General features: G+C 37.8%; 1 protein-coding gene across 2 annotated transcripts in view; it reads left to right on the forward strand.

Moving 5' to 3' along the window:
• The window catches only part of PPARGC1A (PPARG coactivator 1 alpha), a 98,389-nt gene that overhangs the window by 42,079 nt on the left and 40,780 nt on the right, over positions 1 to 15,530 (forward strand). The window contains exon 3 of one of the 2 annotated variants that reach the window (XM_070398619.1): positions 14,340 to 14,534. The exons of the other annotated variant lie outside the window; for it this stretch is intronic. Coding sequence (XP_070254720.1) covers positions 14,340 to 14,534 — 195 coding nt within the window. The remainder of the gene's footprint in view (positions 1 to 14,339; positions 14,535 to 15,530) is intronic. 2 annotated transcript variants of the gene reach the window in all.

The raw sequence follows: 15,530 nt of genomic DNA on the forward strand, positions 1-15,530 counted from the left end.
GTCAACATTTTTTGACATTCAGTTTGATATACAAATCATGATTTATTTTTCCAAGAAGCTTACGTCCAGTGTTTCTATAGAGGTCTGCACTGGCAACTTCCCATTTACAGTATTTTAAACTATGTTCAGGCCTCAAGAAGAAAAATGGCAAGCATATGAAAAAGGTTCTTTGCTATTACTATTTACTTCTATTCTTCTGGGAAGCAACATGGTATAATAAAGAAACTAAGGGGCCCATAGGATCCAAACAAATACATAGTTTGACTGTTACTGATTGACCTGGAGGAAGTTTCTTTAACTCTGGGCATCAGTCTTCTCATCTCCAAGAGCATGCATTTGGATGAGTTGACTCTTTTCTAGCTCTAATTTTTGGTATTTCTGTGATTACATCCAATAATTATTGGAGCCTATCATCAAATGACTTTCTCTCCTTTTGTCATTCTATAAGTCTTAAATATTTATTCAGTTTGGTTTGTACATCTTTTTTCCATTTCCCATGTTGTTATGGGCACATATGCTTTTTTTTTAATGCAGTTATCAAGGTCCCTTTCAAAAATGTCCCTGTTGGTGTTAGTGGTCACTTTGGCTAACCAAATGTCAAATGGTACCCTACTGGGCATGCTTACCACATATACATATAAACCACTGATAATTGTGAGTGATTCTGCAGAATAAAGTATTTAAAGATTCTTCACTAAGGGTCCACTCTGTCTGGCATTAAAAGAAGCTCAATTTCTGAATCCTAGGAGATTGTAGACTTAGATGCTTTGGAAACTTAAACCCACATGGAATACTCAGATACAAAGTCATTGAGAAGATGAATTTCTTATATTGTACTTGTTTGGCAAGAGTTTATTGACAACTCACTACTCTGTGCAGAACACTTAGTGGAAAAAGAAATTTGCTCAAGGAGTTTAAGGCCCAATCCCAGCCTGTAAATGGCTCCCATTCTCTTGGGGGAAGGGCCAGGAGCAGCAAAGAGGATTATCAGGAAGCATACTTTGACTTCCTTCACCCTAGATAGCCCCACAGAGGGGATAGCCTTGCCTCTGAATAGATTGTAACCACCTTGAGACAATTTTCTCCACTTTAATGCTATTGCCAGGATATTGCAGTAATCAGATCATTTGACATCACCCATATCTTGGCATCTCCAACCTAATATACCACATACGTCTGATCCAAGCATCAGGGATCTGCAGCTGCACGGTGTACACACATATCTCATGGTGTTAAGTCTTTTTGAACAAACTAGAGGCCCAGTGCAAGGAATTCGTGCACAGGTGGGGTCCCTTGGCCTGGCTGGCAATCAAGGCCTATGGGGGGGCAGCTGGCTGGGGGGAGGCACCCTGGGAGGTTGGTCGGGGGGGGGGGGGAGGGATCCCAGGAGGTTGGCCGACAGAGAGAAGGGGACGTGGGAGGTTGGCTGTGGAAGCACACTGACCACCAGGAGGCAGCTCCTGCATTGAGCTCCTGCGCATCATAGCAACTGGTCAACTGGTCATTCTGGTCGTTCTGGTCATTCGGTCATAATGGTCGCTTAGGCTTTTATATATATAGATAGCACTGGCTTTGGGGATGGTGTCTTCTAAGCACTATAATGAGGTAGAATATGGGATATCTTATAGAGAATTTATTATTTGAAATGGGGAATTCCTATAAAATATTTCTTACAGAGTCAGTCTAAAAAATCTTGCTTATGCCCAGGGTTAAAATCTACTAATTTACAACCATAAAGCTTTATGAGTCATTTACAGTAGGCCTCCTTTCTGAAATCCTGGTGCTCCTGTGCTCATTGATTAATGCCTATGTGTAATGTTTGTTAAATATTTCCAAATGCTGTCTCTTTTCCTGCATATACGCATACACACTCTCTGTTCTCTCTTTCATATATGTATACATACAAATTCTAAATATATCCACTATCTATCTACCTATCTAAACTCTATGTTCTTTCTTTATATATGTTCATATGTATGTATACATTCTGTCCATTTCTCTTTCTATATGTATGTATATAGATATAGCTCCATATACATATATCCGAAGGGGCTCATTAGTTTATTTTCTGCTATCCTCTCTCTTCCAAACTAAAATTAAGTCCCTAGAAAACATTATAGCACATAGTATGCACTCAATAAATATGTGTAAGTAATAAATATATCTGTACCCGTAAATATACAATAAATATGGTACAGGTCTGCAAATGTGTGCAGAACTGAGGGTGTGTCGAGTGTAGATGTCATAGTTCATATTGGTGTGGATTTCAGGTGATTGTTCCATGCAATAAGCATACAAGCAGCTAGTGCTTATATCAAAGTATGTTCTTTAATTCTAACTTAGCAACCTCAACAAGTGACAGATAGGCAATGACCTTTATACGAATTGTAAGGATTTCTGGGTATTCATGTATTTAATGATTTTAATACTATACTTAAAATCTCTAGATTGTGTAGGCTTCCCTTATAAAGAAAATAATGTTCTTCCCTTTCCCTTTCATTTGTTTATACCTTATCCCCAACTCAAAGTCTAACTTTAATGTTCCCTTTATTATGGAATTCTTTCCCAACAGATCCACATTTTGTTTCACTTACTTTGAACTCAATGTAGTGAATGAGGACAATCATGGCAATAGTAACAACAGCAAACATAGTCCTCACTATATACCAGGCACTGATTTGCACTACATGTATGGATTAGTTCAGTTAATGCTCAAAATACCCCTACAATGTAAGTCTTATGATTATAACATACTTCTCAGATATGAAATCAGAGACACAGAGGTTAGGGAAATTGCTGGAGATCACACACCTTGTAAGTGATGAACTCAGTATGCAAACTCAGGCATTCTAATTTCAGAGTCTGTGTTTTGCCTCACTACCTCTTTCATAACAACATAAAAAATCTTATATGGCTTTTATGCCCTTTCTGAGTTGTAAAACAATCTTGAGAAGTCGAGAAATGTTTAAAAATTCTGTGACAGTATATAGAGGAAAATTCTCAAGAATCACTTAGCATGGTCTATGTAATCAAATAGACTTTAACCAAAATGAACTTTATGATAATTGTGATGGTCAGAAAATGTTGAAGAAAGAGGAGGATGATTTCAATAGAAAGAATGAAATGCATATGACTAATCAAAGAGAAAGGTATGAAGTTAACAAACAATAAGCTGTAATCAACAAGGAAGCATTGACTGTGAAACATCTAAGCACATTAATGTAAAATATAGGGAATAAGAATTCACATCAAATAAATAAAAATATGTTATTAATAACTATTAAGAGTTGTTATAATTGCATGTGTTAGAGGGGATAAATCTAGCATACTTAAAATTGTAAATTCCAACTTGATAGATACACTGTTCAACAGCCACAAAACAGCAATATAACCAACTTACATGATTATCAGAATCACTTGACTGCTCATCAAAACTTCAGAATGCTAGACTATTCCTCGAGCAATCAGTTCTCCACTTGGGGCAGTTTTGCCTTCTGGCAATTATTTGGCAATATATGTGGAGACTTTTTTGTTGTCATAATTGGGAGGTACTACTAGCATTTAATGGGTAGAAGCCAGGGATGCTGTAAAACATCTTAAAATGCACAGGGAAGACCCCCACAGCAAGGAATTATCTAGCTCAAAATTTCAATATTGCTGAAGTCGAGGAACTCTGATCTGGAGATTTGGATTTTGTGTTCTGCAATGGGGCCCAGAAATTTGTACTTCTGTCCAGGGATCCAGGTCATTCTTATGAAGGCTTTAAGAGCTTGAAGATACAAATGTGAGCTGGATTTGTTGAAAAGCATCCCATTAAAGAGGGAACACTTAAAGTAGGCTTTGGCATGGAGGAATAATGTAAACAAATGAAGGAGAAAGGGAAGAACATTCCAGTAGGAGAGCAAACCACTACCAGTAGGAGTAAAGGGAGACTACACAGGAACATTGGGTCAGCAATATACAATGAGAAGCAATCTAAAAGCCACCGCCTCCTTCTATGCTAGTTAGAGAAAGACAAGTATCATATGATCTCACTCATATGTGGAATCTAATGAACCAAGTAAACTGATGAACAAAACAGACCCAGAGACATGGAAACATGAAGCAGACTAACAAATCTCAGAGGGAAGGGAAGAGTGGGTATGGGAAGAGATTAACCAAAAAATGTATATGCATATGTGCATAACCCATGGACACACACAACAGTGCTATGAAAGCCTGGTGTGGGCGGGGGGGAGTGGGGAGGAGAGGGTCAATAGGGGAAAAAAGGGGGGGAACATCTGTAATACTTTCAACAATAAAGATAAATTTAAAAATAAGTAAATAAATAAATAAAAGCAACCTTCTTGTTCTACGTGGAAGACTAATTCTGCTTTATGGGATGGAATTGAATGTCCCTGCTTAGTTTTTGTCTGTTGATAATTAACTGATAAGAATATAGATTAGACTAGCCTGTATTTATGCCCATTTTTGTTCTAATAATTTTCATTAAATTCCAATATATACAGGGAGTGAGAACAGGATTTTATCAGATAGCTCTAGTTTGATATCCAACTTTGCCTGCCTCCCATTAGCCCCATGAGTTTGGCGCTAATAATAGGGTTAATGGATGGTTTAAATGAGATTGTACATGAAAAGAAATTAACTCAGCAGCACATAGAAGCACTTAGTAAAGGTCAGATGCTATTGACTATTTTTTAAATTAAAATAACATTTATCTGTTGTAATAGTTATGACACTATTTAAATGAACAGAAAAAGTGACTTTGGGGTTTAAGATGATAACTGGTAGCAACTGATTATTTTGTACTTTATTTTGATCAAAGAGGATTGAGAAAATTCTGCTTCATAGAAATGAGTATTTGTAAATGGCTTCAAGTTTTAACCTGCTTACCCTTACTTCTCAAGATATTTTTATTCTTGAGACCAACACAAAATGATTCATCTTGGCAGGTTAATGTAGTAGTGGTTTCTAATGCATTGAACAGGTAACACATTTGAATGTGCACATTGCTTTCCAAAAACAAACTCATTATAATGTGTATGAGTTCAATTTTATAAAGAAAATATCTATAATAATGAAAGTGTAATATGCTAATTAGACCAGACAGCTGAATGACCTTCCAGACGTCATTCCGAATGTCCTTCTGGACGAAGCTGTTGCAGTGGGGACTGAGGTAGAGGTGGTTAGCGCCACAGGGATTGGGCCTAAACCGGCAGTCTGACATCCCCCAAGGGGTCCTGGATTGTGAGAGGGTGCAAGCCGGGCTGAGAGGACTCCCTCATGCACGAATTTCGTGCAAGGGGCCTCTAGTATTACAATATTTATAATCAATCCTTATAGTAATTGGATGAATATCCAGGGTTCCATGGAACACAGTTTGAAAAAAAAAAACACCTCTGGCTAAGACCATAAGTGTATTATATAGTATTGAATGAAGAAGCTCACTCTAGTCCAGATAAATCACATCAACTATTTTCTCTTGACTAGGGAGCCTAATGTATGAACAGAGATAGTAAGTTAGTCTGGCATGATTTTTTCCTCCTAAATCATCTTGGCTCTTTTGAGATATTTGCAAATTAATTGCTTCATGATGCATTCTAGTGTCCTCCCAAACACTAGAATTGGTGTAATTCTCTGCATTGACAAGATGCATCCCAACCCCTTCCTTTATAAAAGATGGACATTTCATTGACTCTTACAGATTCAGTGCTTTGGGACTAATTTCAGAATTAGCTCCTCTGTAGTTGTCGCTGTTCATATTGACTTCTTTCCCACTAAGAATATATTGGCTACTTGCCTGACCTATCAGCTGGTGTGTGAGAAATGAATGCAAGCTAATTTTAAGTCGTAGCCTAAGATAAACATTAGTAAGATACATCTACTGGAGGTGGAGAGAAGTAGGATGTACAGACAAACATCAATGATTTGGAATAGGAAGACGAAAAATCACATTAGCTACTTAGGACTGGTTAGACTTTTTAGTTATTATCCTTCTTTATTTTTATTAAGCATCTACTATATTCCAAGTCTTTTAATAGTTTATCATTTAGGCATAACAGACCTTCTACTTTAGGTAGATCACAAACAAATTTATATTGAGTAACAGAAATAAGTGTCAAAGGGAAAATAAGCCAGGAAGATAGATAGAATGTGCCTGGAATAGTTGGGAAAGTCTCACTGAGAACATGACATTTGAGTAAATGAGGGGATAAAGGGGGAAGTCATGTGGCCATTTGGCAGAAGATCCTTCTAGCAAGGGGAAACAGCAGGTGCAAAGACCTTGGGGCAAGAGAATGACTGACATTTTTGTAAGGAGAATGCCTGACATTTTTGTGGACTTATGAAGAGGTCAGAGTGATTGGAAAGGATTCAGACAGATAAATGTGGGTGTTGACAGGATGAGATGATGTGGATCTTAGTATAGGATAACCAGACATACATCTCAGTTAGCCCACGATTGTCTGGATTAACCTCTGAGTGGCGGATTATCTATAGTACACCCCCTCACTCAGAAAAGTGTTCCTGGCTTGGATGATCATTATATGGTGATCCTAGTCCAGTAGGTCACTCTTAAGACTTTCGCTTTTACTCTTAGAGATATAGGAAACCATGGAGGGTTTGGTCACAGGAAGGCCAAGATATGACTTAGGTTTTATCAGGATCACTTAGTCTTCTGTGTTGAGAATGGACTGTTGGGATGGGGTGGCAAATGGCAAGGATGAAATCAGGGAAGCTAGTTGGGAACCTATAGGATTATCTTTCTGATTTGCCCAGTGCAGCCAGAGTTGAGTTCTTTCCTTTGAGGCCATGCAGCTACATAATAGTGCAGTGGTTCTCAACCTGTGGGTCTCGACCCCTGAAAATACATCCTGCATGTCAGATATTTACATTATGATTCATAATAGTAGCAAAATTACAGTTATGAAGTAGCAACGAAAATAATTTTATGGTTGGGGGTCACCACAACATGAGCAACTGTATTAAAGGGTTGCGGCATTAGGAAGGTTGAGAACCACTGTTAGTGCAAATGAGCCTAGAAGCAATTCTCCTGACTTCCAGTCTGGTGTTGTTGGTTTTTCTTACACAGTTCCTTGTTTTAATCTTAGTTTAAATTTGAGGATGTGTTTTGAGAAATGGAATGAAACCCTCTCCTTTCCCCGACACCCGCTAAGTAGCTCATTTTGAGTGAATCAACTCTGATTTTCTTAGATCTTTCTTTTGAACCTCTGTTTTTATACTTTTAGCTCATGTAATCTCTTCAGAGTATTGAACCTCACATGTTCAGTACATGCTTATTAACTCATGAGTGTGAAATATATGCTAATAAGTTAGAATGGAGCAGAAGGACAGAGGTGAATGTACATGTTTACCTACTTCAATGGGAGCATTGATATTAACAGGAATTATATGGACTTCAATAGGCCTAAATATATCTGAGGAGAGAATTCATTTTTGCTTATATTTGTTTCCACTTGATTCTTATTTTATTTTATTTTTTGGGAAATTATCTTCAGTGTATCATCATTGGTTTCCTTAGAGTAGATAATTGGAAGGAAGAATCCATGTGCTTATTATACACTTATATAGTCAACTACAATTGAATATGTGGGACTACACTTAAAAGATTGAAATGTATTTGCGTAGATTCTAAATATGTGCACTTGATATGCAAATTTATGTGTGTCAGGGGGGGTATGGGATGTTATGTATAGACACATTTACATATATGATATTTTAAGTAGACTATATGTCCATGGGGAGTTACCCAGATAGTGAAATTAAATTCTGCATTCTTTCTACTAGCCACTAAATCAGTAAAACCTTAAATTCCGGCAACTTTGCTATCCCTCAGGGCAAATACTTGTCGCACAAAGTGCTTATCTTACCTCTCCTGTGAATAATTATAGGAGAATAAGCTAACTCTTGGGGCATTTGTAAGAAATAAATAGATACAAAAGTGCTTTTATAAGACACGTATAACATAATACGTGGTGGTCTTTATTGTCTCAATTATGTTTCTGTTGTGCATATATGCTTGAGATTTCTTACATCCTTTTTATCCTACTTTCAAGTGCCCACCCCCTTTTGAAAACCCTTTATTCCATATACTAAGCAAAAAGCTCATGGTTCATTTTAGGGACCCTTCCTACCGCATTCGGTATAAGCTAGTAATGTATAAAAAGCATCATGTGGGGATTCTGCCCATTTGGTGTTGGGGTGTAAGAAGGTAGACAGATACACTGTTGGTGCTCTTTCCTGGGTATAAGAGAAGCAAGAGAAAGCACAGTGGATTATAGAGCATTTAAGGAGATGAAGAGAAGAAAAAGGAAAAGAGAGAAACGGTGTTGTTTGAAAGTGGGCATTCAAAATATTAAACAACCTTTTCAGTACGGGCTCAGGCCACTGAGTGGGCATGCACAATAAACAATCAACAACATGGTATCTGTACTGTTTAAAATGGTTTTTAAAGAAAGCTAAAACCCTCAAATTCTATTTCAGTGGTCTAGTCTAAATTGTTATTTTTTACATTTTATTTCAGGAAAAATTTTCTTTATTGCGAATTCAGCTACTTGCAAATCTTGAATCACACTTTGTACATCAAAACCAAATTTATACATGTACAAGTTTTTTTGGCTTTTTGTGCATGAAACTGAGGTACAGAACTTTACGTACGGACATTCAGGAAAGGGACTCCTACGATCAAGTGTAGACCTTATTTGAACTCCTAAATCTATCCTAAAAGTTGCTTTCTCGCTTATTTATTTCAACTTCTGGTGGGGTCTAGTAGAACAAATAATCCAAAATAGTGGATAATCCAAAAATGTAATTTATATCTGGCTTCAGAATACATTACCAGATGTTCCTATAGCAGATTTCCCTTCCTAATTAGGCCTCTCTTAAAGTAGGAGTTAATTTTGTCTTCATTAGCTGCTTCCAAATTAGCAGGAATGGGGCAAGGAGAAAACCCAAGGCATGCTGGGTATTTAGGAGGAAGCAGGCCCAGTGCTAAAAAAGTCAGCGGTAGATCTTGCTCAAAGAATGAAATTCAAATCCGGGTAATTGAGATGATGGGCATGTGCACTGAAATGTTTACTGAGCACTTTCTTCAGAAATTCTCAGGCCGTTGTCCACTCTTTATATCTCCCTATTAATTATGAGTGCAGAAAAATTATATTATAGGAATAGGCAGATAATGTCCTGAAACTTTATATAGAAAAAAAAAGTAGAGGCTCAGAGAGGTTAAGGGACCTCTCACACAGATTGATCTCTGAGTAAACAGTACCTAAGATACTGAAACTGATTAATGAGTGATAAGAAGATCCCACTGTTTCCATCTTATTGATGATTTGAATAATGAGGAAGCAAGAATTCTCCTGGCCTAATCGCATTAAGAGAGCTAAGATAATGAAGCTGTGATTAAATGGCTATTAAACTATTTTTATCAAACAGAGATCAAGCGAGTGTGAGAATCTAGGGACACAGAGTGTAATTGCAATTCTACAAGAGGTGGAAGAAATTACTATCTTGAGCAGGGCATGGTCCCACCATAATAGCCTGCATTTAGAAATCTTGGGGATACCACATGCTGGTTTCACTCTGGGTTTCTTCCTCAGGTGTCGGTTAGCACTTCAAAGTCCCTGATCTCTTTAATTTAGTGGATTTATTCACTCTCTGTGTGTAGTGGGATGAGTGGAATGCACTGTCTGTCCCAGAATATGTAACCAGTTGGAAGATCCTTTTGCCAATTGCTCACAAAGGAAGAAGGCCCAGTGATTATACACTGGATCCAATATTTCAATTTTGAGGTGACTCTGGGCGCCCGAAGCAGCAGAATTTCCCTTCCTTCCACTGTGCCTTTTGAATTACAGCACACTTTGTACAGGTCACACAGGGACCCAGCAGTCCCAAAGAGCGGTTATGAACTTTCTGATTTTGTTGACTGTTCTGAACTCTCATTTATTAAGGATATGACATTGCTTTGGAATTGTTGCACTTTCTAAATTTGGGTTGTTCATATTCATGTATGCGTATCATCTGTCACTGGAAATTCTTTATACCTTGAATGAGTTATTGTTGATGTGCTTTCTTTATTCTTGGAGAGCCCTTAGAGAATGAAGTGTTACAGTCACATGGACCTTTATTTAGGTTGGGAAGAACAGCAGCAGACTAGCATTGTGTAAGGAGAGCCCAAGGTTGAACCCCACCATGGAAAATGCTGCTTGATTGCCCCAGAGCTCAATGGAGGAGATGCCTATTGGCTGGTTTGTACCTTGCTCCACCCATCGGCGGTCAGTTGCAAGGCTGAGCTCAATTTGTGTTCCTCTATTCCACTACCCAATTGGTGATCTGCTCTCTGCTCACTGTGCTGCTTTTTTTTCCTTTATAAAAACTTATTTTAAGCTAATAAGTATGTTTTTGTTAGAACAGTCATTTGCAATATCAGAGTTGAATCTTTGAATGGTTATCTTGCAATGTTGTTTTACTGACTAATGTGTTTCCAGGACCTGTCACCTAGGAACAGACATGTGTTACTAGCCCAGTGAGCTTCCTCTGCAGCAACTTTGACCTGTATGCTCTGTCAATTGGGACCAAAGCAATAATGAAAAGTGACATTAATTGTTTAACAGAGTTCTTTTTATTACATTCATTGCCTTGGTGGGGGTGTTTGGTTGTTTAAACTCATGGTAAACTAATTGAAATTGCCATGGATCGGGGCAATGTCCACTCAAGTTTACATGTAGGAATACCTGTTGAGCTTCAACAGAAAAGTTTCATTGATAATATCAGACTTTCCCCCCAGCCTTTTATGGTTAAAGAAAGTAGAGAATTTGAAATAATAACATTCTTTTCTTCTTAATTAAAGAATGACCTTCCTAAAATAATTGGTCTTGGAACCTCTCTAAGTCATCCACATTAGGGATGATAATTAAAAGGTTTAAATTACTTCTAATGGACACTTACTGATTAAAGCCCTACTGGTCTATAATAGTTGAACACCAGACTGCTCTACCCACATACCCCAACACGCACGCACACACACACACACACACACTCATACACAATTCAAATCTTCCATCCCATAACATTCCAGTAGAGAGGAGAACTAAAATAGTTGGCCATTTAATCAGATCTTGTAAAATAATTATAACATTATCAACTTCCAATATTTCTGGCATTGTATTTGGTATACATTCATCCAGGCTTATTAATGAATTTTGGGGAAAATTAGTTAACTTAAGTGATCTTTGTCATTTTTACTTTATTGGAATTATTATAGTTTGTTTACACCAGGGATAAAACTAAAGTGCTATTATATTATGTGATTGGAGGCTTGTCATATTGCAGGAAAGCCAAACACAAAATTTATATTGGTATAAACAAAATTACTCATTTATTAGTGAATATTATTAACTATTTTTTCTTGAGCTATTTTTAAATTTGAAATAAACATTTATAAAATTGGGACACCTGGAAAATATCTAATTTATTGACAGTGTATGTGTGTTTGTGCTTGAAACATTTTCAAAATTATCTTTATTAGGTAATATGGAGATATTTATATGAATATAAATTTCATGATTTGGGATATTTTATATAATATATATTTCATCTTATTATAATTTTTATTCAAAACAGTTTAATAAAATGGTTTGGTTTTTTGGTATGTGGGGTTTTTTGGTATGTGGGGAAATCTAAATTAAAATAAAAAGAAGAAGATTGGAATTTTTAGATACCAAATTATGATCCTGACTAGAAAATAAGGGAATATACTTCAGTATCTTTATTATTACAATTACATTGTCCAGAAGAACTTTAGGGGAAAAGAGGGGTGTTCAGTAAGTTTTATTATTGAATTGAGAAATTTGGATATTAAGGAATTGGTCAGTTGCTGGAAGTAGTGCCATTTTGAAGTTAACATTTTCCTGGTGCATTAGAGTCTTAAAACTCATATTGTTGTCACTCCACACACAATGTCGTCCAGTCCAGCAGCATTAGGCATTAGGGAGGGGCATTATGCAAATGGAAAACATGCCCAGTAATGTCCACTGAGTAGCAAATAGCTCTTTGTGGCCTCTTGAATCCAAAAGAGAAAGAAGTCTGGATGGAGGCTGATCAGTAATGAGGGAAAACAATTTTTATGTGAAAATAGAATGTGTACATGATAAAGACCTGCCTAATTTCTCCAGTGATACAATTTGATTTTCTGATTAGCTGTCTTGTGATTCTTGTAATTTTGTCAGGTCAATTAACTGGAGTTCACTGCTGGAGAGAAAGGAAGTGTAGGCCCTGCTGGTTTTATTAGATGTCAGCAGCTTAGGTGCATTTTGTATTAGGACCTGTATGAGATAATTTAGCCATTGTTAATGTCATAGCATACAGAACCTTTAAAAAGGACCTATGAAACAGGTCAAATTGGATAAACTATGTGAAGTGCTAAAAGAAGGAAAAGAAATGATATACACAACATCTATTATATGCAATAAATGCAGACCAGTGAACTACTCAGCAAATAATCAGTGACTACCTATACTATGTGCCCAACTATCTATATGTATAAAAGCCTAAGCAACCGAAATGACAGGAACGACCAGAATGACCAGTCACTATGATGTGCACTGACCACCAGGGGGTAGATGCTCAACACAGGAGCTGCCCCCTGGTGGTCAGTGCATTCCCACAGTCAACCTCCCCCAGCCAGCCAACCTCCCCCAGGCTGGCAGGCCCACATTGTCCGATTGCAGCCTGCTGGCCAACCTCCTGTGGTCCCTCCCCGTCAGCTGGCCAACCTCCTGTGGTCCCTCCCCCCATCTGGCAGGCCCTGATCACCTGATTGGGATCTGCCACTGGACGGGGAACCAGAGGTGGGTGGTGGTGGACACAGACCCTTTCCCAGGGGGTCCAAGGGCTGGCTCCCTCCTTAGGGCTGGCTGCCAACATCCTGTGCCCCATCCCTCTCCCTGGCTGGCAGGACTCAATGAACCCACTGCCCACCCACCACAGTTGGAGCGCAGTGGCGAGGGCAGGAGGAGGGTGTGGGGTGGGGGAGGAGGGGAACCACGTGATGGCAGGGTGCCAACGATGGCGATGTCCGCTCCTGGCCTGGCAACCATCACTTCCTCTCTAGCCTGGCCCTGATCGGGCTGGCCCCGATTGGCCCTGATTGCCGGCCAGGCCAAGGGACCCCACTGGTGCACAAATTTCGTGCACCAGGCCTCTAGTATAATATAATTACTTTAGCACATTTTCCTATAAACAGAGTGCATAAGTTTCAGTTTGGGAAGGCTTGAAAGCATTGAGAAAAATATTATCTTTTATAATAAACCGTTTACGGGTCCTTCCCTTCCACTAGAGAGGTATTGGAGGGGTGCAGTTTCGTGTTGTTTCTCTTTGTACCTTCAACACTTAACATAGTTTTGACGTGTAGTAAGTGGTCAAAAGTATTTGTGGAGTGAATAAGTGAACAACAGCCTTTCAAGAATGTGTTTGTGGGAATGAGTGTGAAAAAAATGAGTTAGAATATGGTTGGAGGATCCACCACTAGAAGTAAGTTTACACTAGAATCATGCCCTTGGTCATAGAAATGAATGCATTTAAGAGATGTTGCAAAGTAAGATTGTTCTTAGCTACTGGGTAGCTAAAGAGTACTCAAAGTAGTTCCAAAGTTTAGGTCTGAAAAATTGTTACCCAAACAGGAGAAGTCAAGAGAAATAGTAGTAAGTTTGAGTTTGGAGATGAGGGAGCTATTATCAGGTAAAATGTCCAGTAGGCAGTTACAAATTTATGACTAAAGTTGGGAAAGGTGTTAGGGAAAAAATGACTTGGGAGTATTCAGTGATGAGATTATAATTGAAATCATAAAAGTGTAGTTTCTCTTGGTATAGTTTTAGCTTCTGGTGATGTTCAAGCAGAGTGTTCCGTACATTTTGGCAGGTGTGCTGTGTAGGATGAAATAGATGATGGTCAAAATTCTCTCAAGTTGCCTCAGACTCTCTAAATCACATCTTTTAGTTAGGGAAACAAGGCATAAACATGTGGAAAATAACTGTGAACAAGACAGAATTATATACAGCCGTATTAAGCACTGACAATAAATTGCTAAATTGGACAGGTCAACAATCAGAAATTGGTACAGAAGAGGTATTAATTAATTGTGTGTTTCAGACCAAAAGTGAATTTGGAGTTTAAGAAAGACATGATCTTAGTGCTCTGGCATGAACATTCAAAATTTCATGTATTTTCTTACTCATTTGGCTAAACATGTCCAATCTCTGCTGATTAATGGTGTTACCCATCTCCCAATGTCAACTCACTCACGTCGTCTTCTGTTTTTGCAGAAGATAGATGAAGAGAATGAGGCGAACTTGCTAGCAGTTCTCACAGAGACACTGGACAGTCTCCCTGTGGATGAAGACGGATTGCCCTCATTTGATGCACTGACAGATGGAGATGTGACCACTGAGAATGAGGCTAGTCCTTCCTCCATGCCTGACGGCACCCCTCCGCCTCAGGAGGCAGAAGAGCCGTCTCTAGTAAGAACCCTTCCTACTGTTTAACAGGAATTGGAGTTGCCTCTGGCTACCCGCTGCATGGGTATGATGTAGTAACAATAAGGTCTGGATTTTTAATTTAGACTAATGCCAAAACAATCCCCAAACATGTTTGGAGTTGCATATTCTGTTATTCTGTGTTTAAACATATTGACAATATAGTCTTCATGTGAGCTTAACTGCATTTTTAAACTATTTTTTGTGTCAATTTTTTTATTACTTAGTATTACTTACGTTCATGGTAGAAATTTAGAAAATATGGACAACCAAAGAGAACAGACTACATATTCACCTGTAATTTCTAATAACTTCTAATATGCAAAATAATTGAAATTTCTTTCATTAAGATATAGCATTGACATGTTTGTGAATTTTAAATGTATGCATTATTTTAATGGTGGAATAGTATTTTATTATTCAAAGATGTCTTTAATTTACTAATTAATCCCTGAGGTTGAATATTTAGTCTTTTTTTCTATTTTTTACTATTATAAATTGTTTAATAATTGACATATTTATAGTTTTATTCTTATGCATACAATTCTAGAAATATGAGGTATATCAAGGGGTATGTAATATTTTAAGGCTTTAGATCCATACTTCTTATGAAGATTGAAAAATAATAGCACACATGCAACCCAAGCTACCAAAATTTATGATAGGCAATGAAGAGTGAATTTGTTGGCAATGAAGAGTGAATTTTCCTTTCAATGCAGTGCTTGACCAGAATTTTATTAGTTCTAAGATACAGTTTTACTTTCTCATCTGTGGTAGCCATTTGTCATTTGCCATAAATCTGATGCAAGAACACACTATGTAAATTACGGAATGCCATCCTTCAAAGTTTAGTAATGTGCTTCTACCTGCCATTTAGAGTTTGTTTCTTGCCCATTTCTACATTTTTAAATGTTAAAATCACTCCATGTAAACATATGGAAACCCTACATGTATTCTTTTGCCTTCTGAGATTTCTGGTTT

The sequence above is a fragment of the Myotis yumanensis genome, unplaced genomic scaffold, assembly GCF_028538775.1.
Source record: "Myotis yumanensis isolate MYYU_CA2020_CCGP unplaced genomic scaffold, mMyoYum1.0.hap1 SCAF_1, whole genome shotgun sequence".
Taxonomy (NCBI): Eukaryota; Metazoa; Chordata; class Mammalia; order Chiroptera; family Vespertilionidae; genus Myotis; species Myotis yumanensis.